Source organism: Morone saxatilis, unplaced genomic scaffold (genome assembly GCF_004916995.1).
Source record: "Morone saxatilis isolate NCDOM2014 unplaced genomic scaffold, NCSU_SB_2.0 Contig1, whole genome shotgun sequence".
Lineage (NCBI taxonomy): Eukaryota > Metazoa > Chordata > Actinopteri > Moronidae > Morone > Morone saxatilis.
The window spans coordinates 4,232,967-4,257,289 of record NW_023339651.1 but is presented as its reverse complement, the minus strand read 5'-3'; the positions used below and the strand labels follow the sequence as shown (position 1 = coordinate 4,257,289).

The following is a 24,323-nucleotide window of genomic DNA, read 5'->3' as shown; positions in this document are numbered from 1 at the left end:
CAGTACCAACACTTCACCTGGTGTGGGGGAATATTTTTAGGCTCCCTTACCTCTGTGGCTGTAGATGTGTGTTTATGGCGTGGTGCTAACAAAGAAGGATTTAGTGCAGGCCCTTTCAGTGTGTCTCAAAGCAGGTTTGTGTGACGTTGCAGTCTTGCAGGGCAGGGCCAGTAAATTGTGTATACTGTATCTTTGTAATATGGCCTCTATAAAAAGGCTTTTATGCAGTTTGTTTCTCTGATTGCCAATCTCAGATGCAGTCAGACGAAAAGGTTGACCTGCATGCCAATGAATGTCATTGAAATGTATCTAGACTTACTGCTGGATGTGTAATGAAATACACTGCTGTGACCTGGCTGTCAGTCTGTGAAGTCAGTTCTTTGAGTGGGGTGTTTCCAAGAAGACTGCAGACTCTGTTTCACATTTCATATTCAGTGAGGTCTTGCAGACTGAAATCTCGGCAAGAATTTTTAAATGTATTGATCTCAGCATATGGATTTCTCATCTCTGTTATGGCTCCCATTTCACTACAGAAATAAGATGTCTAAAATAAGCTTTGATTCTATTAAATCCCTCATCCAAACCTTTATTCCTCCCTCCCTTTTGTTAGCAATGTACAAAACATTCTGGTATTTTTTGGCTTAAAGGTCCAGTGTGTCACATTTAGGAGGATATATTGGCAGAAATGGAATATAATATCCAGAGGTATGTTTTCATTAATGTACATTCACCTAAATATAAGAATCGTTGTGTATTTGTTACCTTAGAATGAGCTGTTTTATCTACAGACAGCGCAGGTCGCCTTCCATGGAGTCCGCCATGTTGAACTGCCATGTTTCTATCCATTAAAACAATGAACTGAAGTGTGTACCTAGTAATGTGTTGGGTTTTAGCTAAAGATACACTTTAATGGAGAACAATCAAAAACCGCAGCAATTGCAGATTCTCAATATCCAGCTTTTTTTGTGTTTTGATCCGTAAGAGTAATTCTATAAAACTGTCAGTGCTGAGAGCTTGGGGATAAAATCTTCAAGCCTCGAGATGACAGCACATCCCCAGAGCTGTTACTGTTGGCTGCTGCAAAGCTAAAATGCTCGACACAGGAGAAACACCACTTTAAATCTTCTCTCCCAAGCTGTGGCATGTGAATGATGAGACATCAGAAAAAAAACAGTGGCCGTAGAGTCGCCCCGGCCACACACTGACCAGCACTAATTCTGTCTATGTTCAGTCTTAACTCTCATTAGCTGGTATGCCCGCACATTCCTCCTGCTGGAGGAGTGACTGACTGACTGAGTCCGTCTGTCTGCTGCCTGACTGAGATGTTAAAACCTTCAAGGGCTTTCCCAGACAAAAACAGTCTGCTCAGTCAGAGTCAGCTGACACTGTAGACATTATGGGGGTGGTTAAAATGTAATTGTTGTTTTCGCTGCGTATATGAGATGAAAATATGTGTTTTTTTTGCAGTATTTTAGTGCTGAAATGATCAGTTTGGATCTGATTTAACGTTACTGGATCGAGGCAGCGGTGGACCAGCAAGTCCTGTGTGCTGCGGGGTAAATTTGCTGTTTTTGTCCAAGGAATCTTGTTACTTTAGAAAGGGTTGTATAAACGCTTAAGTATCCTGTCGGAAAAGGCTGTCTGAAAACAAGGTAAAGCAGTGAAAATATTCTTCATATAACAAACGCTTCTTTGATGTTTTGCTGCTTTCCCCGTCCACAGCAGTGCATTGCTTAGCTTCCATGCTGGTACTCCTGTCTGCTTCTCCAAACTACTGTAGGGAAAATACCTCATACAACCCCAACGTTATTATGAAGCTGCACACAACTAGAAACAGAAAAAAATATTGATTACAGCCTCTCAAATGTGAGGATTTGCTGCTTTTCTTCATAATTTCTGATATTAAATGAAATATTTTTGCATTTAAGATTGTTAGTCACCCAAAACAAGCAATCTGAAGACATTTCTTTAGGTTCTAGGAAATTGCAAACGGAATTTTTCACTCTTCTGACTTTTTTTATTGACCAAACATTTTAGCAAATAATCGTAAAACATATAATTTATAATGAAAATAGTTTAAGCTTAACTACAGTGCATGTACACACCATATTATAGGAACATTATCTCCATTCACCCCCCTTTGCATAGTTGTCATGGAAACATCCACCAGTCATTAGCAGTTAATATCCATTTATCTTCTATAAGGGCCAACTGGGAGCGTATGGAAGATTGTCAAAGCTATAGAACGACTGAAGGCTTTAAGATGCTAAGGAGGGGTCCTGGCCTCCCTGTCAGCCCTCTAACCCCCTCCACTCTTCTCCCATCCTCCCCCTTCTAATGTTTGAGGCCCCAGTCACTATGGCAACAAAAGAGAAACCAGGACCGCATGATCATGACGGGGGCTTTAAAAATAGTTTGAGACCCCTCTGCTTTCCTCAGTAGAGTCTCTGCATAGTTTCAGTCATCTTGAGTCCAGAGGGATTAGAGCTTTTTCACTTATCTGGAGAGTTGGAGGTCAACAAAATGGGCCCCCACTCCCCCCCAATCAGAAACACTGATCTGTGGAAAGGAACGACAAGGAGAAGCATTTAGACTCTTTAGAAGGTGCAATTTACATAAACTAGCACATCTTGCTTAGCTTTTACTTGAATCATAAGTTCTTTAAGAAGTTTGTCCGTGTAGAAAACAAATGTAAACCAGTAAACAGTTTGTTGTTAAGATCACTGTAATACATTTAAAATCTTAATATTCATCTCTTTTGCACAAAGAATATAAATCAGTTGAAAGATTTATGAAATGCAGATTTTAAGTTGAGATCAGACTATAAAACCAAATTTTCCCCTTGCGGTACGGCTGGAGTAATAAAAAAAACCACAGTAATAATCTGGCCAATATTTTTGATTGTCATTCATGTTAATCGTGTGGATGAATAAATGAATATCCAGCTTTCCATACAGCATGTGAGCAAATAGGAATTAACTGAGAGGAAAAAACGCACAGCAAAATAAAGATAACTCTTAAATTGGAAATTGCTGCAAATGTATCAGTGTAAAGTGTCCCTCACGCTCATGACAGTCAATTAAGATCCATTTTAAAATACATCAGTGATACATCTCCCCCTGTCTCTCCAAAGCACTCATCACTGAAACCCGCTTGTAGAGTTTGGTTGGAGATAATCCTCCATGATTCATCGTTGTACATAAATGTCATTTCGAGTACAAGGAGTTTTTCTGACAGCTGCAGTTTGTCCAAACTCTGGCTGTTAGTGCAGTGCAGTATTTAGTCTGATTCCCTGGTATTCAGAAAGGATTATATGTAATAAATATCGTCATGGACTAATTAGCTTTCCTCAGTGCATAGAGAAATCACACAAGATTAATCCTACAGGCTCTGCTCATTAGGACTGTTAATTCTGCTTCCCAAACACCACATGTTGCTCCTGCTGCCGTTAACTTAGCTTTCCTTCATACTGACACTGATGCAGTAATTGAAGTATGCAGTATGAATCTTTAACGACGCACATTTTAAACTCAATTTCAAACTGCATTTACCGAATGACCAGGGAGAATCGATGGACGGAGCATTTCTATCTGTCTGCCTGTCCCATGAGGAAGTGAGCAAATGGATTTTAGATAAGTATCTTCTGCACTAAGTTTGTTTGACTTTCTAATAAGTTTGTTAAAGCAGCACCACCTCTGTGACAGAGAGAATGCTATTTTAACCACAAAGTAAAAGGTATTGACATGTTTTTGCAGTACAGATTGTAGTCATTTCTCTGTAGTTTCACAGTTTTTACATATCATTACAACATATTGTAGTACCAGATTTGTCTTCGTCAGTTATTATGAGTCTAAGTAGGGATCAGCCCAACTTTGAGTGTGCTAATTAACGCACGGTAATCACAGTTAAATCGCAGTAGTAGCCTTGTAAACTTGGCAGGTTGGAAAATGGCTTGGCATTGCCCAGTCCTGGCAGGTGGAGTCTAGAAATGTGTCTGGCCAGCATGCCTGCTGTCAGCCCTTCTTTCGTCTTATTAGCCATCTTCACCACTAATTAACAAACATGGGCAGCCCCCAGGGTTTTCTGTCTTCATTGTGTCAACAAGAAGGTTAGGAGGGTTACAGAGTAGGTAAAACACGAGGGAAAGTCCTAGCAGGGACTCACCAACAAAACTGTGAATTGTTGCGAGTGACGTAGTGAGAACTGCAGTCTTGCCATACTTTAAATCCTTCTGTGATTCCTAGACAAGCCTGAAACTCAAGAAGAGGACACGCCCGTCAGTCGGATATCCTCATATTCTCTGAGTCACTGTGATGTTTTTAGAGCACAACTGGCTCTGCTGTCAGCGCACCATGACCTCATCATCATGCGTCCTGTTGGCCATTGTTCTCCAAACAACACTCAACTGTCCACCATCCATTGTTGATATCATAGTTTGTATGTGCCTGCTATAGTGTCAATATTTACCACCGGTCCTGTGAGAGTGAGGGAGCGAAAAAGTAAGTGTGTGACATCTTGTGCCTCTTACGTTGAGGTATTATTTCTCACAGCTGTATTATTTGTGTGTACTGTTAGATTTACAACTTTAAACACCCATGGCCACAGTATCACAGCAAGTTCAACCTGTCTCCTCTTCTCTGTGTTTCTCTGTTGAGGTATTATTCACAGTTATGAACTTTTAGTTATTCCTAAGGCTGATAAGATGTGTGGAGACAGTAGCCTTTGTTGCTGTCAGGGGAAATGCCAGCATGTTAGAAGCCATTTTACATCTCAAATGAAAAGAGACCCTTTTCTTCTGCTGCCTCATGCCTCGCAAGCCTCATGCCTCAGGCCCCGTTTGTGCTGCTTGAGTGGGCTTCATGAATGGCCTGTCCTGGTTCTCTGTGTGTGGGCCACCTTGGTCTTGTGGGACATTTGTATGCTTCAGTATACTGTATATCATCTCTGTTTTTCGTGGTTGCTGTGTGTTTCTGACAGGGGGAAATTCCTTGAAAGCACCCTGGTGTGGAAATTGAACAGCTAGAATTTGACCTTATTAGTGTCTGGGAGAAAAATGCCATTTCTACTAGTATTTAGTTTCCATGATGAGATGAGTAAATACGACAGCAACAGGTGTCGCTGTCAGCTATGTAAAAAACACAACTAACAGGAAAATGTTCAAATACCATTTCACTTTAAAGGTCAGCATTTAGAGACCTGAGTGAAAGGTTTGAAAATGAATGATTTACTTGTGAAGACTTGACCTCTCCTTAAGGACTTGAGACTTTACTGGAGACTTGTCTCAAATGACTTTCAGACTTGACTTTAAAAATGATGAATGTCGTGAGACCTTACTTGAGATTTCAGACTTTAATTGGACTTGGCTTTCAGGTGACTTGAGATTTGACCTGGACTTGTCCTTAAGGTGACTTTACTTGGACTATTATGAAATGGCTTTGAGACATGCTATTACAGAACCTGAGTAGGGCTTGTCTGAAATGATTTGAGACTTGGACTTATCTTGAATCATGTGACTTAACTTAGATTTGTTTTGAATGACTTGACTTGGATGTCCTATTAGAAAACCTGAGAGTTGACCGGGACTTGTCTTGACTTGAGACTTCAGTGGTCCCCACAGGATGGCAGTTTAAGTATGGTTGGAACTCACCTTGTTTTTCTCTTAAGTAAAGTTACTCGTTCACAATCTTGACTTGGGCTTGTTCTTAAGGACTTGGGACTTGCTAGTAGAGGACTATACTTGGACTCACGGTGTTGTTTTTCTCTCTCAGAGCGAGTGACCCCTCTGAGCTGCCACCATGGCCCTGGTTCAGGCTCTGCCCATATCTGCTGAGCCCCGCAACCCAGGCCACAGCGGAGGAGCCCGCAGGAGATACCCCTCCGGCTCTTCACCTCCAATCAACGCGCCACCTTCCACTCTGGATCCTATGGGTTCTGTCAGCAGCCTCATTGCAACCCGCCCCGGCCCCTACCAGGACCACCGTTCTGGTGTCGAGCTGGGAGCCAGGGTCCGACGGCCCACGCCAGGCGCCTCCTGCCTGGGCTCTGAGTCGCCCCAGGACCCCTTGCTGCAGAGCAACCCACCACTCAAGAAACAGAGCTCCACATCGTCCAACAGGGGGCTGGAGAAGGAGAGTGGGAACGGGAACTATACCTATTTGAATGAGGACTACGTAGGTGACTGGAATGACAACCACGTAACACCTGGCAGCCCAGGAAGTGACGCAGACGAGATTAAAGAAGGGTTAGGAATGAATGGGAATATGGGAGGACCTCCTCCAAAACTGATCCCTGTGTCAGGAAAACTTGAGAGGGTGAGTCTGAATAAATTAATTTGATAAAATCTTATAGTAAAAGAGAATGTAAATGTAACTCTCACCTCCAAAATGACCTTTAAGTTAATTCAAATATAGTTTAATTGAAAACTGAACATTATAACTTTAATGAACGAAGAATTTATTGCAGGATGAAGTTAATAAAGGTTTATCTTATTTTAAAGGAGCTTAAAGTGAATTTTCTGGCATGGGAATTCAGTTGTAAATTCTTGCTTGCTTCTCAACACTCGTCCCATTTTGTACTCCTTCTCTAGAACATGGAGAAAACAGTGCTGCGGCCCACTGCCTTCAAACCCGTCATTCCCAAGAGCCGTACCTCCATGCAGTACCTCTCCCCTCGCCACTGTGCCAACGTACCAGAAAGCCAAAACAACCTGAACTTGCTCAGCCCCACTCACAGAGAGGTGTCGCCCTCCTGCACTGAGAAATGCAACTTGTACAGTAGGGCCCGCAATAGCGGCGGCGGCAGCGGCCACTCCTGTCAGCTGTCCGACTCTGGACGCAACTCCCTTGCCAGCCTCCCACCTTACAGCAACGCCGGCTACAGTCAGGCGTCAGGAGAGGCGTCCGCCGGCCACCTGGAGCCCATGAAGAGCGCCCCGCCTGTCAGTGGACATGGACACTCCAACTCAGACAGCGGGCGCTCATCTTCCAGTAAGAGTACCGGCTCCGGATCGATAAGTGGCCGTGGACAACCTCTGTCTGACAGCGGGTCAAGCGGGCGCTCCCCAGGCCCCGTGGAGGGTTATGAGGGGGTGGTGAGGGATCTGGAGGACAAGCTGAGGGAGAGAGAGCTGGAGCTGCAGCAACTCAGAGACAACCTGGATGAGAATGAAGCTGCAATTTGTCAGGTTGGTAGATAATGTAGTACAGACTTAACTTCACTTGACACCTTGAGACAACAAGAGTTTTCAAAGAGAAACACACACACTCTCACACTGGAGTTTGTAGTTAAAAAAAACACGGTTTTGGCTTAATGTTTCTGTAGCTTCAAAATCAATGCTGTCTCACTTTCACATGAATTTTTAAATCCAGTGCTGTTGGAGAATTTGACACAACTCCAAACTCGTCAATCGGTGGTTGTAAATCCTAATCCTTGTTGTTCTGTGTTTTGTTGCAGGTTTACGAGGAGAAGCACAAGCGCTTCGAACTGGAGCTGGAGGAGCTGAGACAGGGCTGTGCCACCAGGATGCAGGTAGCCTCACAGAAGGCCCAGCGTGCACAGCAGGTGCTTCAGTTGCAGGTCAGAACCTCTGACAGAAAGCACCAGTGATTGCTGTCATATTTCTACAAACAGTAAAAGATTACCAGAAGATACTTGCCAGAGCCACAGAAGTCTTTTTAAAAAATCTGTGTCATCTAAGTAGTTTACTACAGATACTGACTTTGGCACAGACGGCTTGAAGTTCATCAAGTAATCAGAAACAGGTCTGCATGCTTCTAATAGTCCTTTATTAGAATCTTATATGCGTCCTTCTTATTTAAATACATTATAAACAGCTGCAAGAAGTTCATTAATTCTTTAATCCACAAACCAGATAAAGGAGGTTTTATCTTCTCGTTGTTCTTCTAGCAACCTCCTTAAAAATATATATGTTTCCAGACATCATTTAACTTTAAACTACACGTGAGAGTTGCTGTCATTTGCGTACATCGATCACATGTTGAATCAATAGCTAAATTCCTGGTCTTACTAGGAATTGCTAAGTTCAGCTTGGCTGATACTGGCTGTGTCATGGTCTGCAGGTGTACCAGCTCCAGCAGGAGAAGAAGAAGCTGCAGGAGGACTTTGCTCAGCTCCTGAAGGAGAGGGAGCAGCTAGAGGAGCGCTGCACCTCCTACGAGCACGAGAAGATCCAGCTGGGGCCGCGGCTGGAGGAGAGCAAGTGGGAGGTGAGCACCACAACAGCAGGCTTTTTTTTTTTTAAACTAACATTTTATTCAGCAAGTACAGTAATGACTACAATAAAAAGAAAAGGTTTGGGTTGTAAAGTTTATCACACTGCCATCCTTATCGATTTTACCATTTCCCATCCATCCTTAAACTCCTATAACTCATATTGCTTTAAGCACTGCGCATATTATACCATGACTTTTATTTTAGAGCATCAATCTGACTTTGACAGCTCCTCCATAATATATTTAAGAATACATTAATTTTCCCTAATTAAAAGAAATCGAATTGAACATGAGGATTATTGTGCAGTGTGTGTCTCATTCATTCACTGAATACAGGAGGGGAAAGTGTCACAGTCTGACAGGCAGCATAATTAGTGGTTTGTTCATGTGATAGCACGGATGCAGGAAGATGAACTTTAAATGAGATGTTGCCTCAGGAATGCTTGTTATCATGAGTCATGCAGACCAATGGAACAGGCCGCCTCCCTGTCTTTATGAGCTCCAGACACGGATCAATAATAAAATTGATCTTCCCTGCTATTCGAGGTAATTCATTTTGCCACAAGGAATAATTTTAAGAAAATCTTAGTGCATTTGATCCCTGAGACTGATTAACTGAGCATTTTTGTCTTTTTCATATAGAGAGGATATATACATTTCACCCAAAGGCTCTTTTAATTATCATTCATTCGGCTGTTGTTACAGAACAATTTGCAGACTTATCCTGAACAATGACTGTGATGAATGAGATTTTGAGGTTTTGTAGACCAGTTTTGTACACACATCAATTAGGGTGCAAGACATGTGCAGCCTGACTTTAAGTAGAGCCTAAACACCAAAATACTTTTCCATCCTTATTGGAGATCAAATGATCTATTGAAATTCAGTGTGACAAGGTGCTTTTAACCAGACAAAGATCCAACAAAGACAGAAGAAGATGTTAATTGAGTTTTGGACTACTTAAACCTTCAGAAGAGGTTTTCCAATAAGACTTATATTAGATTGTTATATCTTTAGATCTGAAATGATTAGCTGATTAATCAATCAACCAATAAATTAAAACAACAAACTATTTTGTTACCAATTTGTTAAGCTACTAGTTTCAGTCACTTAAATGATAATACTTTCTGGTTGTCTTAGTCTTCCATCTTAGTAAGTTGAATATCTAAGTTGACAGCCAGTCAGCTGGAATATGTAAACTCTGGGACAGTGATTAACATTTTATAGACCAAATAATTCATTGATTGCTGGAGACAATAATTGGCAGATTATTGGCAGAACTATAATGAAAATAAAAGTTGCAACTTTAGTTTAGTTCTCTTTATTATTAATGAACATTTGCACCAAAATAAATATTCTTTACTGAACTGAATAGAATACATCCTGAATGTTTCTCTTTTTCCCTAAGGTCTGCCAGAAGTCGGGGGAAATCTCGTTGCTGAAGCAGCAGATGAAGGAGGTGCAGGGAGAGTTAGCCCAGCGAGTAGGAGAGATCGTTTCACTGCGTGGTCAACTCAGAGAGACTCGTGGCGAGCTGACAAACACCCAGGTCTTGCTCCAGGAGGCTCACGGCACAACACGCACACGAACCCTGGAGCTGGAGGTGTGTGAGAATGAGCTCCAGCGTCGCAAGAGCGAAGCGGAGCTACTCAGAGAAAAGGTCGGACGCCTTGAGGCAGAGCTGACTCATCTTAGAGAGGCTTTGGCCAATCAGGGTCCAGGAAACAGACAGTGTCAGGTGTTCCAGGAAGCAGAGGAGCACCTGCTCGCCTATGAGAGCGATGAGGCGAAGGCCCAGCGGCAGAGCAGCACCGAGGCCCTGCAGAACATGAAGGCGCAGATGGACAGGATGAGGGCCGAGCTGACCTATGAGCGTCAGCGGGCTGAGCAGCAAACGGGAAGCTTCGAGGAGGAGCGCAGGATATGGCAGGAGGAGAAGGACAAAGTTATCCGCTACCAGAAACAGCTGCAGGAGAACTACGTGCAGATGTACCGCAGGAACCGAGAGCTGGAGCAGCTCCTTCAGGAGCTCAGTCAGGAACTGGAGAGCAGAGAGGAGGACGAGGGCAGCGGCAACGAGATCAACTTCGATGAGATCGCTGCCACGGAAATTTGACACTTCTCTCCATCTTTTGATTTGCACTACTGTCAGCTAAAGGTTTTTTTTCCACCTACATGTCACAGATTTGATCTCTTGTGCTGTCTAGATGGAAACATATTCGGTCTAAGATTGCAATCAGATTGGTATAACAAATGTAAAAAAAGAAAAGAAAAAAGAAGCCATCTGCAGTGTAAAATCAGCCACACTTTAGTTCTGCCTCATTGGTCTATTCTCCAAGGAGTCCCACTTGAAAGCCAGTGACCGCTATTAGTGTTTAGTAGGCCACCTCAGTCCTCTGCCCCTCCATTAATGTCTGTGTTAGTGTTTGCACTAACTAACTAGACATCCCCGGCACTCTTCACCAGTTTTTTTTTAAGGCATTTGTGGGAGACTTTGACGTGTATGAGTAACTTCTCCCAACCTTTTAACTATCCTCTCGTGTTGGTGGTGACTCTACCTTCCCTGCTGGGTTTAGCACTACACACCCACTCTGTGTTAGCAGTCAGCTCTCATTAGTACAGTTAATTTGGATGGAGCCCACGCTGTTGTCAGTTGACAGTAAACGTGGGATACCACACATTCAGCATGTCATGATATGAGTGAGTGAATCAGAGCGAGGTGCTAGTGACGGTGGCTGCACTCTGGGTGATGTGAAGAGAATTATGTTGTCATTTTTTTTCTCAAAACCACTCAAGCCTTTATGTAAATTACATCATGACCAACAAGTAAACAGTAGATGTTTCCAGAATATGTCTACTTAAAAACAACATGAATCTAATGTTCCAACTATATATGGCACAAATTAGTTGTTTTTCTAACTGTGTAAGCAGACAGAATTGGTTCCTGGTCCAGTATGAGGCTATGCTTCTCATCTCCTGAACAATTTACTCTCAATGTTGGATATAATATAATGAACATCTGTACAGTCTTATGTAATTAAACACAATAACATCTGGAACAAAACACCTTACATTCAGTGCACATGTCAGCTTTTCTCTGCACACTCAGTGGGTCTGAAACACCTTCAAAAGAAGCTCTGTCGACCTATCGTCTGACGTCAGAAGAATGGATTAAATCACTTCTCCTGTAGTGTAGGAGATAATAGATCAAATCTTCTACCACGGTGTACGTGAAGTAATTATATACTCAAATATCGATATACTATATATCATTACATTGTAAATCAGGAAAATCAATGGGTCTTTTTCACAGCAGACATGTTGGCTTGTCATATCAGGAAAAACATTACACAGGTGTAATTAATAATATTAGTTACGACTGCATTCCACAACCAGGAATCCAGTGAGACCCAGTTCCAGGTTTCTGATATCGGGAATAATAAACAGTGTTGTGAGTCAGGGGGAGGTCAGAATCAGTTTTTTGGACTTGAGATATTGAAAGGGATAGAACAGTATAAACCCTATGACAGAATTGGTGATGGCTGACACATTTAAATTGTCTAATGGTATACCGTATGTCCTTGTATCACCCATTCCTGCGGTCTTAAACGTCCAGTGTGTAGACTTTAGTGGCATCTAGACATGGAGAAACTATGCTGGCCATGAAATGCACGGAAAAACACATTCTGGACTACTGTAGAAAACATGGTGGTTCAACATGACGGCCTCCATGTAAGGCGGCCCATAACAATTCTTATTTTCAGGGAATTACATACATTACACATATTTTATTCTATTTCTGCCAGTAGATCCTTCTAAATGTTACACACTGGACCATTAAATCCAGACCTAATAACGCCTAACAATCAGTGTGCTAATACTTTTCCAGTCAAAGAAATATACATACAGTTGAGAAAACTGTGTCACGGTACTAAAGCACACCCACAATGGCTCTTCTTGTATCTCATAATCGGATAGTAATTACTTTACTACTTCCCTCTCTAAGAGGTGATAAAAGATTGATTACTGTGTGTGGGTGATGTGTTACTAAGATTTACTGAATGGAAATCGTGCACTGGATGCTGGGTGTTTTGGTATAAACTATTTTGACCATGGCCTACTGTTTTTCCACCAACCTTTCCAGTGAAGGATCTGTTTCGTTTGCATTTACTTCCTCGTACAACAGAACCAAGAGAAGAAGGCATTCTTTGTTCCTCTGTTACTGCTGATTGAATCATCGTCCTCTGTAAATAGTCCTGACAAATCATAAAGTTTTTCTTCCAGAGATGTCTGTCCATCTCAAAAAATAAAAACATAGCCACTGTGAATAGACCAAAGCAATGTCGCACATTATATTTTGCTCCTACAGATACGATGCCTGTATATTAATGTTTGTGTGGATGTTTGTTCCGGTTCCTCAGTATAATTTTATAATCCACAATATTTGTATGGAGACATTAAATGTATATTTTCATGCTGTACATTTCTTGAACAAACCTACTATGTTTTTAATTAAAAAAGACTAAATTTAATATCTGCGTGGTGTACATGGAGATTTGTTCAACTTCATCCAACTGCTTCCTAAATCAGAAAGTTTTACAGTAGATGTTTCTCCTTTAATTGTATAACTGCACCAAATTATTTACACCCCAATCTGAGTTTTCTTGCTGAAATAAAGACTTTAAGTTTATTTATTGTTTTCAGAATTCACCCAAGACATTGAATAACAGTTTTATCTGGGTTGGAATGCTTTCTGATGGCTGACTGGTTCATTTACTCTACAGTACTCGTTTACATTTAGGCAATGTTTTAAGGTTTGCGGTTTCCTTCAGCTGCTACCCAGAGGAGAAAAGTTTCTGAACAGCTCATGTCTGCCCCCTGCAGGTCAAACGTTTGATTTTCAAGCCAACTTAAAAACATGGAGTCAGACTTTATGTTCAGTCCACAGGGCTTTTAAAAGGCACTCAAGTTACAGTTTGCAGTTTGTCTTCCTGCACATTTAAAATTCAGTACATACATACAATGCTGATCCGTGACACATCTACATGTTTTGAGAGGGTTGAATGTTAATGACATAAAATGTAAAAAGAAAATCATGTTCTTGACTGGTGTTGGCTCCTGGGTTGTGATAAAGTGAAATATTAAGGCATCAGGAGCACCATTTCATTATTTCAGGCTTTGAGGACACATTTCATTTACTATAAATGTATTTTGCTGCATCTGCAGTTACAAAGTTCCTCTCATTGTATTCATTCATTTGCGTAAGCCTTCTCTCAAGTCCTGCGATCTGCTGCCTGGAAGTTGCTGGACAGTCACCAGTGTCCGTGTCAACATGAATGGCAAAATTACATACCTGACCTCAGAGCACATCAGTGTGTTTGGGCTGGAGTTCAAGTTTTCCTGTCTCTGTGTTAGTCCCAGAGGCTGCTAATTACAGTGACATTTTTCTAGACATTGTCTCATGTCCTCTTCAAATGTTTTTGGGGACTTTGACCACAAATACCATCGGGTCTTTGGCCTTATTGCTGAAGGCTTTCCGGATGATGTCGACAGCATGCTGATGGGTAACTCCTTGCAGGGAGACTCCGTCCACAGACACCAACTCAAATCCAGCCTGGGCACACCAGGGAGAACATTTAAGTCAGATACAGTGCAAATACACTAAAGTACAAACAGTCTGTGTGTCAACAGGGCGTCTGCAGGTATTGGATTTAGTTTTCTCAAAAGAAGGTAAAGTCTTTAATTTATCTTAAATATTTACTCCTGCTTGCCAAAAGTAATAATGTAACTTATAAAATGGTTTTGTATCCGATTACAGGCTGTATTGAAAAAACTGATTTCTGCACACTTACATCAATGAAATATATCACTTCATAAATATGATATTCTCCATGGATCCATTTCAAGTTCTAGTTTTGATTCAAACCTTTTTTGTGGAGTTTCGTCAGCACCATCAGACCTGCAGCAAGAATGGTCACTAGTGCAGCTACGGTATAAATTTGGAACAAAAACTTAAACTTGAAGGAACTTCATTTATCATTTTTAACTGGTTAATCCCACTTTATCCATTTTCCGTAGCTTATTTGTGTCCAGGATGTTTTTTTTATTAATTACATCCTTAGAAATTATTGTTATATATTGCTGGAAAATAGTTAAAAAAGTGTTGATATCGGTATGATTGTGTGAAGTATTAAATGACATTCTTTGTGGTCTTAAAAGGTCTTAATTCAATGAACCCTGCAGGAACCCTGGTCACTGACCTTGAGCACTTCACATGTGGAGGCGGCTCCTCCAGGAAAGATCTTCTCAATCTTCACCACCGGCTGAACCTTCGACTCCATCCCACCAGATATACTGATGCCTAAAACACAACAGCAATGGCAGTCAGTCACATCTTTTATATTTGTGTACCTTTAATACCACGTGTGTCACAGGTACTGGTTAGTGTTAGACACCAGGTATTGGAAAACTGTAGTCAACTAGTCATATTTATCCCACTATGTACAGTAAAGTGAGATTTTGTGCAGCTAGTATTTTGCAGTATGCATGTGTCCATGTTAACATTAAATTATTCTGAATGTGTAAAGAGAAGATTGTTTACAGACAGTCAGTCCACAGCATTGACTAGTAGTTATAGTAGTTAGTGAAATCCTGATAGAAACTAGATCTGGGGCTGAAAATATTACCTGTTGGAGTGAATTATTAAATATATTGACCACGTTAGGCACACATTTTAGACATAACATAAAATTACAGTTGTTTACTTTATGTAACTACCATCCCTCACTTTCTCCTAGTGGTATTTAGCCATGTGATCAGTTTTGGTCTGATTTGGTTTCAAGAGTCTTTGAGATTTCTGCCGCATTAATGCTCATTAAAAAAAAAAAACCCATTAAAAACTATCTTCTAGGAACAGTGTCTCTGTAATCCAGACACCTCAATATGAACAGGTTTTATGGAGACGACTTCCTCAAAGTAGTTATTTTATAGGAAAGCGTTTAGGAATATTTCACATGTTGCTGGGATTTATCATCTCACTCCTGCCGTTTTATATGTTTATCCCCCAGTGTTTTATGATCTACGTTTTTATTTCCTGTTTTTCTTTTTTTGTAGATAACTTTGTAACTTTGTTAATAAAAGTGCCATATAAACAAAGTTTATTATGGTTTATATATATAGTTCCTATGAAATCTGTTCACAGCTGGTTCTGTGGACTGTTCTGAATAATAATAATAATAATTTTTAAAAGCTGTGGACAAATAAAGCTTTATGGTGATTGTTTTGGGGCAGAGGCAGAAATCTCAGTCAAAACCTGGACAAATAAAACTGAAACTACTTGCATGTTAAATATATTTGGCTGCCCAGACATTAAAATGTACCTAGTGACTGTTTGGTCTTGGAGATGCTGACAGTTTTCAGCTTGTACTCCTGTTCAGGGTTGGAGCCATTGAGTCCATTCTCTGATGAGGCCTGATGTCCGTTCATCTGTCCGCTCCCTGCTTGTTGATCTGGTCTTGAACTGAACACCTGCGACAACAAGGGCCGACTCCTGCGAGCGGCACTCTGCAGTGTGAACACACTTTCTTTATTCCTGTCTCCACTTTTCTCCTTTTTGCTTTTGGAGTGGCCGTTTCTGAACGGGGACCTTCCTCTTTCTGAAGTCGAGTGCAGTGAAACCTCGTCAAAGTGGACGGAGCGAATCGTGCCGATGTCTGTTCGGAGAGGAGGGTGGGAGTGATCGCTGCGGGCCAGCAGCCAGTTGGGGAGCATGGTGCTGGCGGAGGGGGGTCTGAGGTCTCCGGACTCTGTGTCATATCCATCCACAGGTATGTCCAGCAGCGGGGTGAAGGACCTGGAGGTGTAGGGCCTCTCCCTGGACCCCCGGGGTGCAGACAGACTGAGCTTCTCTAGCTCTTCCAGTAGGTGGCTCTCCTTCTCCACCTCCTCAGCATTGTGGAGCTCAAAGCCTCCTCTGTAATCTGGAGGGAAACACAGGTTGGATAGGTTTGACAGTTCTGGGCTACCGTAGAAACATGGCAGTCGAACGTGGCAGACTCCTAAAAACAGCTCATTCTAAGGTAATGAAAACTGATTATAGATTTAATGAATGCAACCAATAAATATTATATTAAATTTCTGGCAATAGATCCTCCTAAATGTTACACACTGGACCTTTAATCATTATTATTATTACAGAATAATACAAATAAAATCAAGTTCAAACAAGCAAAATGAATTAGTGTTGTAGTTGAGCTCAAAAGAACTGACCTGGGATCGGAGTGATGAGGCGCCGTTTGGGCGCTCGACCAGACATGGGAGAGCGGAGAGGAGGAGTTCGGACTATGGTTCAAAGAAGAGAGAATAGAGTGTAACTACGAGTGTTCAGAGTTATGTTGCGTGTTTATTAAAGCTACTGCTGTTTTTGCATGTAATCAGACTGATTGTGAGATTCAGCATGTATCACACGCACTTGAGCGATACTTGAGGATATCGTAGGCCTCCACTTCGATGGGGGTCACCATGTTGTTGAATGCACTCAGGTCAGACGGAGGAAGCAGCATCCTGAGAAACAAGAAAAGGCTGACTCATTTTCATTGTTGTGTTAGATTGCAAAACATTTTTAATTAGTCACCAGTGTCTTACTGTGGAACATTTGGATTTGAGAGGATTATCCTGTAAAATACTTAATCCCCTTCTGGCAGTATTTGTAATACCACTGTTTCTGTTTGGATTTACAGCAGGCAGTTGGAGGAGAGGGTAGACACAGTTTCTCCACATTTATATCATACAGGCAAAAAAACATCCTAATGGTATAAATGTATATTTTACCAGTGATATCAGCTTGATGAAGCCATATGAAGAAATGGCTTTAAAATGTACTGCAATGATATTGTCTACTTACTATCTAAAATACAATACAGTAAAGGTCTTAGTTTTAGTCTTTAAGTTGGTCAGAGTGGGAAATGAGTCAATGTTTTTGTATTGTAATACCAATTCTGACAAATATCCTTATATTATAATAAAAAAACTAAAAACTAAACATTTTGAAACAATAAAAATTAAACTGAAAATAGCAAACCCACTCTAGAGAATTAAAAAATCTATAATTACTCTGATTCAGTAGCTGTATCACAGTAGGCTTTAGAGTAAATATCTAGTAATCCTTGCTCTCCTTACCTGACTTCCCTCAGCAGCAGCAGCTTTTCAGGTCTGTCCAACACGACCAGCAGGTGGCGTATCAAGTTCTCCACTGACCGCTCTGCCACGTACTGTTAGGAGTGACAATAAAAATCAGAGGTTCAGAATCCAGTTGATAATACTTTAATGTGAAATATGTTGTAGGAATTCTGTGATAAATACTGCAAACACAAACACCTTTATGGCCAGTCCAAAGGTTAACATTTATTAACTGAAATGCCTCAGTCTGTCATCTGTCTGCAGCTGTGAACAAAGCTTCTTACCCTTCGACACGTCTTCATCACAGCAGCCACCTCCTCCTCAGTCAGCAGCCTGCGGGCCATGTCCTCCACCACTCCGAGCATCTCTGAATTTGGCATCACACTGACCTGTCGACCTGAAAACATGACAGTGGAGAATCAGTTTGGTGCTGCTGCTGGACCATAAATACCTCTCTGCAGTCCAACTGACAATTTTTAGTATAATATTAATATAAGTAAATAAAATGTGTGTTAATCGAGGCTAAAAACCTGTGCAGCATTTCCTCCTATTTAGGTAACGTTTGCTAAGTTTTAGGAAATTATTGAGCCTTTTTGTAAAAAATAAAACTACATATTTGTGACTGTGAGGATTTAAATCTTGTGGGAGTGAGAGGGTCCCACAGACAGGACTGACGAACACACACATTGTTGGTTTTGATCTTTCTTTGCGATCTGTTGACCATTTGAAAAGTATAATGGCATGTGCTGAAACCTTTTGTAATCCTATGTAGACGTATTTACTTCATATCCTTTAGATTAGTAGTGATGTATCTGTTTTTTTGCCAGCATCTTTACAGGCCATGCAGAAAATCCTCTAACTTTCTGTTTAAGTGGGAATAAAACATTTTTAATGCAGCTACCTTTGCCAGCCTTGTCTGTGGACGGGGACTTTGAGCGCCCCCTGGAAGCGTCTCTTTTGCGTCCACCCTTGAATAGCAAGTTGACGAAAGTCTTTGAGCGCTGCAGGGTGCTCTTCTCCTCGGGGTCCTTCCCTTTCTGCTTCTTCTCCTTCTTCTGCTTGATCTCTGTGATTGGATAACAGTAGGTCATTTCTGAAGCTCAACTGTTCCATTTATTTAATAAACTTTTTATGTTACCCACTCTCACCTGCCACTGTGACTTGGCTCTGGGACCTGCTGATTGGTCGGCTCGGCCTGCTGAGAGCCATCAGCACGGCTGTCTTGGGGGACTCTCTCCTGCTGCTGGCTTCCTCTGCGCGGATCACTGAGTCTCTGAGCAGAGTGGTTCTTCCCAGGCTGCGAGTGGTTTCTGCACCCGTCTTCTGAGAAGGAAGGTCCGTCTGGATGGCGGTCTCAGTTCGCTCTGACTCAGACCTGAACAAACAAACCACCACAATCATCTCTGGTCTAGTCTTAAGTGTACGTAAAGAGTCTAGAACAGAAATTTGGGCAAATAAGCAAGCTGAGCCTGACCTCTGGTCCTCAGTAGAGATGCAAACATCCACCATGTCTGAACCGAACGGCAGGCTGGGAGGGAACATGACCTGCGACAGGCCGCTCAGAGAGCTGACCGGAGTCCCGGAGGACAGAGAGGAGGCTGAGGAGTTTGAGTCCGAACCCTGGGAGGAAGATTTCTGACTACCATTGGCCACTGAGGAAGAACACAAAGGGATTATCTAACTCAAATGTATCAAGCTTTTCTTACAGTGTACACATTCACAGATAAGGGACTCACAGAAAAACAGAAATGCTCATATGATACATACGCTTATTGAGCCACCTGTATTCTGCCACCATCTCCTTATAAGCAGGGTATCGTCCTGCTTCCTGTGAAGATATGGTCACAGATATGCAAATGGGATACAGTAGAGACCTTGAAACTTTTATGGGATCGCTATATTTGATAAAGAGTAACCCTAGAAGCACACAGAGATCCAAAACTATACCCCTCCTCCTCCTCCTCCTCCAAGACAAACACATTTCCCTCCTTGACTTTCTAGTAGCCTTTGATAGCTGGGATGCTTTCTAACTCTAGTATGTGTTTCAGTTTCAGTGGAGCAAAAGCGACAGATCCTGAAACAAAACTTGCACAAAACACGGCTCTAAGCTTTGATCAGCACCTGATCCCAGCTGCCTGGTGAATAATGCACACGGCCTGGCTATTTTTCACAGCGCGAAACCCAAGCTCCGACAAGTAAAGTGAGCGAGGAATATTACGACTGCGTGCCAGCTGTCGGGCCCTGCCACACAAACCGGCGCTATATCCAAAGTGTAGCGACGCGGCTCAGGTAGTTTGTATTTGGTTTTCGTGTGTCATGACAGAATTAAAGACGAAAGGTAGGAAACAGGTCAGAAAGATAATGCATGTCAGGTCATCTAAACGAGGCGGTAATGAAAGAACCGACACTCTTTCTAATAACAAAGAGTCGACATGGAACGTGATACACCCTCTAAAATGCCAAACATCCCCACTTTCAACTGAGACAACTTTAATTCTGCTAATAATGATGTATAAGATGACGGCTACCACTTCTTATTAACAAGACATCTCTTCATTAGAATTCACCTATGTACCGACATATTTGTCTATCAAATTGCATTACTTTTGCTCCCTGGAATGATGAATTTGACCATTTGTCTTCTAAAAAACTGGCAAAAAAAGCAGTTTCTGTTGACACCATAGATTTGTGTCAGCTCAAGATGCTACACAAAGCATTTCTGAATGAACCTCGTCAACACTATCTTCATATTTACTCCTGTTTCAGCTGAAAATACTGGAACCACTGAAATGCTGTTTTCTCGTCATGTCTTTTAAGTATGGTGTTGAAAAAACTAAAGACATGCACTAAGATAAAAAAAAAATACAATTTGGAACAACACAACTTTTTCAGATATTTACAGTTAAACTAATATTTCCTAAAAGAAGCAAAAAGCAATCACTCTTATATAAATACAGGCTGATCCACCTAAAGTAGATAACTTCAATTCTGAAGAAGATTCCTGAGAATCTTTTCCTACTATGATTGAGAAATAATTTGTACATTGCAAAGACAAAATGGATAATACATTTGATTGAATAAGGAACATGGCTGGTCCTCACTGCTGTTTGTTTTACCCATTGTGGATAATTATATGCAAATTATGTAGAGCATGATAAAGCAATTATGTTACTGTTCTAAGCTATTGTTCTTGACATAAGATAAATAAATAAATAAATAAATAAATAAAATAACAATTTAAAAAATGTAAAGCAAAGCAACATTTTTGTGCAAAAAACATTTAGTAAATATCATCTGTTAGGAGTTTTCTCTTTAATATGAATTCAGTTATTGCATGCTGCACTGGACTGAGGGTCAGTGCTGTTCATATCCGCTCTCACCTTGATGGTCAGCATGACATGCGTGTGGCTCTTCAGCACCTCCACAGCACTACTGTGGCTGATGTCCTCAAAGTTCACGCCATTGGCAGCCAGGATCTGGTCCCCCATCTTTATTCCATTCTGCTCAGCCAGACCACCCGGATCCAGTCTGAAATAACAAGACAGGACTGAGTACAAACAGCTCAATAAATGTAGTGAAGTGATGAAGAAAATGAACAAAAACATGGTCTAGAAGAGTCTGTTTTCCATGGCAGAGGTACCTACTTGGAGACATAGATGCCCAGACCAAACTCCTTTCCCCCACGGATGTTGAAGCCCAGGCAGTAGTCGTCTGAGGTGGTGTAAAGGTGGACGATCCTTTGGAGGGCGCTTCCTGAGCTGGTGTCCGAAGGTGTCCGTCCACTTTCCTCCACCACCATACGCCTGTGTATCAAGTCCACCCTGGAAGAGTTTCCTGTCGGTAAGAATCTAATATTTTTTGTTACGACCTGAGCTAATATGAACAGGAATAGTTCTTTATCACCATGTGGTCTTCTCCTTGGAGTAGCGGATGCCGGGGACTTTGCCCACGCGTCTCACCACCATCCTCAGCCTGTTGTTTCCTGTCAGGACCTTCACAGCACTGCTCATGGTGATGCTCTCCAGGCTGATACCATTCACCTCCACCAGTTTATCACCTACAAGCAGGCCGGCTTCCTCTGTAAACAAACACATGGCATACTGTAACAAGAGCAACACAAGTTACAACATCAGCTACTACAGTTATGTCCTTAAATCACATTATTTCTACATAGTTTACCTGCAGTACTGTTGTCCTCCACCTTACTGACAAAGATGCTGAGGCCATGTTCTGAGCCTCCACGCACGCTGAAGCCGAGCTTGCCGTCCACACTTTTATCCACTGTGATCGTATGGAGGTCCTCGCTGTCATCTCCGCCTAAAAATATCACATGGATGCTGTGTCAATAAGCCACTGAAGTCACTAACTGTATCGGACTCCTTCATCGTATTTGACATTTCATAATATGCAGACATGGTTCACTATATTTGGAGCAACACTCTTAACACACAGGGTCAACAGTCTAAATATTTTTCATTTGTCTTCACATTTATTTCTGATCTGATCTGATCTGATCTTCAGGCCTCCTCTAATGATCAAAATTACGAGGGGTGTAAACAAATATTTAAAAAAATATTACAATATTGTGGTTTGTGATATTGTATTGATTTTTGTGTGTAAACCCCCGGCTTTCTAGCTGTGTTGTTAACATTTCTTTACTCAGATTTTATGCATATGGTGGTGTGTATCACCCTACTTACAGTATCGCAATATATCATAAATTGTAACCCCTGTATCGTGATACATATCATATCACCAGATTCTTGCCATTACACAGCCCTAAAAATGACACATTAATGTTCACAATACTGTTGAATTGAATATTACCTAATGCACACGTGGTCAACAGGTTAGGATAACAAAGTCTCCATCACGCCCACTAGCAAGTTTGTTCAAAATAAAAATGCAGCAAAGTACAGAAACAGCTCCACGAGGAGCACAAGGTGTTTTTTTTGCCCTGGGTTTCGTATCTCATGCAATATAGAGGATGCCAGCGTTATTGTTGGAGGTTGTTAGTACAAAGTTGAGGTTACTCATCTGAGTTTACAAACCCCTATGCATTTTATAGTTTATATTCTCCTAAAAATGTTAAACTTGAATGTCAATCAAAAATAGGGCAGTAAAAATGTAAATAAAACACTATCCATTCTAAAGTATCAGGTCTCTGTCAAATAAAACTAAATGTAACTTGAAGTAAAGTTAGTGAATTAATTATACAGGTAAATTTTCTCATGTTGTTTCTGTTGTTATTGACATTGTTATTCTCTCAGGTAGCTGTTTGTTGCAGAGGCGTGCATATATGCGTATGGTTTATGACACCAAACATATTTTTCTGAGACAAAAAGGTTGAGAACCACTGATCAGGTCAGTATAATGCAGTCCTTATGTAAGATAGTAGGTTAAGTAGTTTATTAACCATTTATTAAATTTAATCCAGGACTATATTTGTACAAGAAATACCACACATTCTTTGCCTGTTCGCCTCACACACCAGCGTTTTGTCTCCAGTAGGCTACAGGTTGTAATATGCACTACACACTCACACAGCCCCACCACTCCTTACCATCCACAGGAGAGTTGATGAGGATGACCCGGCCCATGGGTGAGGAGGATCGGATTCCACGCCGGCGCTGCTCCTTCTTCCGTAAGAGGTTGCGCGTAGCCGTGTGTGACCCTTGGGTCCCGGGGGTCTTCTCCCTGCGGGACGGGTCTGACGAGTGAGCCATGGAGGCTGGCAGAGTCCCCTTTCACACACGCTCCAACGGGGACTCAGCTCCGGGTGGAGGAGTCTACAGCGGCACACGGCAGAAGGAAGGGGCTCCTCAGGCAATGTGTCCGCTGTGTCCCCTGCATTCTGAGACTAGTTTATGTTCACAGAAAGATCACAGCTGCATCGTAAACACACGCACACATGCATTTTGGGAACTGGCAAGGATAACCCAACTCACCGACACAAGCTGCTTTCTGACATGATAGCCGACTCTTTGGCTTCCCGGAGTCACACTTTGCTCCATTCCTGCCCATGTTGCATCTCTCTCACCTGCCTGAGTCTGACAGAAAAAAAACAACAGTTGGTGGATAAATAAACACATCAAGTAAACAAGTACAGCAATTAATTAACATCTAAAATATCTAAAGCATGTCTTAAATTGTATAACATTGTACAGCCTTTATAACTCACATTACATTAAGAACATAGGAAAGACCAACAAATAGCCAGTATTTGTCACTGCAGGTGAGGTCAGAAATAGGATTTAGCTCAGACCTGACCCACTTAGAGTCAGGACGTCACATGGTGTTGATACCATGGTTACATGTCACTAAACTTAACCCGTGATAACAGTGTGTCCTCATGTCGTCACCTCGGGGTTCCCCCAAACGTCCCGCAGAGACTTCAGCACCCCGGACAGCGACGGCGTCAAAAGGCGACGTTTAACGTTTGCGTGAAATTCTCGAGACCAGGTAGATTTTAATTGAGTTTATTTGCGTCTTTATTTTCTACGCAACTTCTGCGTTTATTCCGCTACCAACATTTTGACACTTGCGGGAACAAATGGAGACTTTTAACAAAGAAACCAACCGCAAAACCAGAATACTTACCACATGGCAGCTCTTCTCTTATATTCTGCTTAAATACAACCTGACAACAGACACTGAACCGCACACTGATATGTGACAGCAGAAAGTCTTCCTCGTATCCCTTAAATGCATCCCATAATCTGTACATCAACCAAACTACGTCAGCTAGTTAGCCTACCTGAGTCCATGTTGTGCAAAATGAGCCAACGCACCTGCCTGGGACATTTCTCTCTGTGGGGAAAGTCTCCGCCCCATGAGCGTGTCCATTGGCTGGACTGTAGTTAATTAAGAGCATTTGATTGGACAATAAATATGCCAATCAACTGACAGCGTGTC

General features: G+C 41.7%; 2 protein-coding genes across 4 annotated transcripts in view; one reads left to right on the top strand and one right to left on the bottom strand.

The window, feature by feature from the left end:
• Positions 1-12,763, top strand: part of LOC118328351 (leucine zipper putative tumor suppressor 2 homolog) — a 32,474-nt gene extending 19,711 nt beyond the window's left edge. The window contains exons 3-7 of one of the 3 annotated variants that reach the window (XM_035662060.1): positions 5,769-6,311; positions 6,587-7,183; positions 7,453-7,527; positions 8,079-8,225; positions 9,640-12,763. In XM_035662060.1, the coding sequence (XP_035517953.1) occupies positions 5,796-6,311; positions 6,587-7,183; positions 7,453-7,527; positions 8,079-8,225; positions 9,640-10,347 (2,043 nt within the window). In that variant the 5' untranslated portion in view covers positions 5,769-5,795 and the 3' untranslated portion in view covers positions 10,348-12,763. Of the gene's footprint in view, positions 1-5,768; positions 6,312-6,586; positions 7,184-7,452; positions 7,576-8,078; positions 8,226-9,639 lie in introns of all 3 variants that reach the window. The other 2 variants (XM_035662043.1, XM_035662052.1) reach the window with 2 other exon arrangements.
• Positions 12,764-13,089: 326 nt separating this feature from the next.
• On the bottom strand, positions 13,090-23,260 carry LOC118328343 (PDZ domain-containing protein 7-like). The gene is made up of 16 exons (XM_035662031.1): positions 22,972-23,260; positions 21,588-21,725; positions 21,312-21,486; positions 21,053-21,229; positions 20,789-20,936; positions 19,176-19,236; positions 18,883-19,060; positions 18,557-18,783; positions 18,310-18,474; positions 17,693-17,805; positions 17,409-17,500; positions 16,702-16,793; positions 16,500-16,571; positions 15,611-16,210; positions 14,492-14,592; positions 13,090-13,845 (listed from the first exon to the last, which is right to left on the bottom strand). The coding sequence occupies exons 1-16, from the start codon at positions 23,132-23,134 to the stop codon at positions 13,702-13,704; spliced, it is 2,646 nt and encodes an 881-aa protein (XP_035517924.1). The 5' UTR covers positions 23,135-23,260; the 3' UTR covers positions 13,090-13,701.
• Between the last annotated feature and the right edge of the window lie 1,063 nt (positions 23,261-24,323).

Bases quoted from the DNA above. Each gene is read 5' to 3' on its own strand.
- LOC118328343 (XM_035662031.1), bottom strand. From the start codon at position 23,134: ATGGCTCACTCGTCAGACCCGTCCCGCAGGGAGAAGACCCCCGGGACC. The intron at 16,794-17,408 runs GTAAGGAGAGCA...CTTGTTTCTCAG, and splicing joins CTGCTGCTGAGGGAAGTCAG to GATGCTGCTTCCTCCGTCTG. The intron at 16,211-16,499 runs GTCAGTTCTTTT...GTTTCCCTCCAG, and splicing joins CCTCATCACTCCGATCCCAG to ATTACAGAGGAGGCTTTGAG.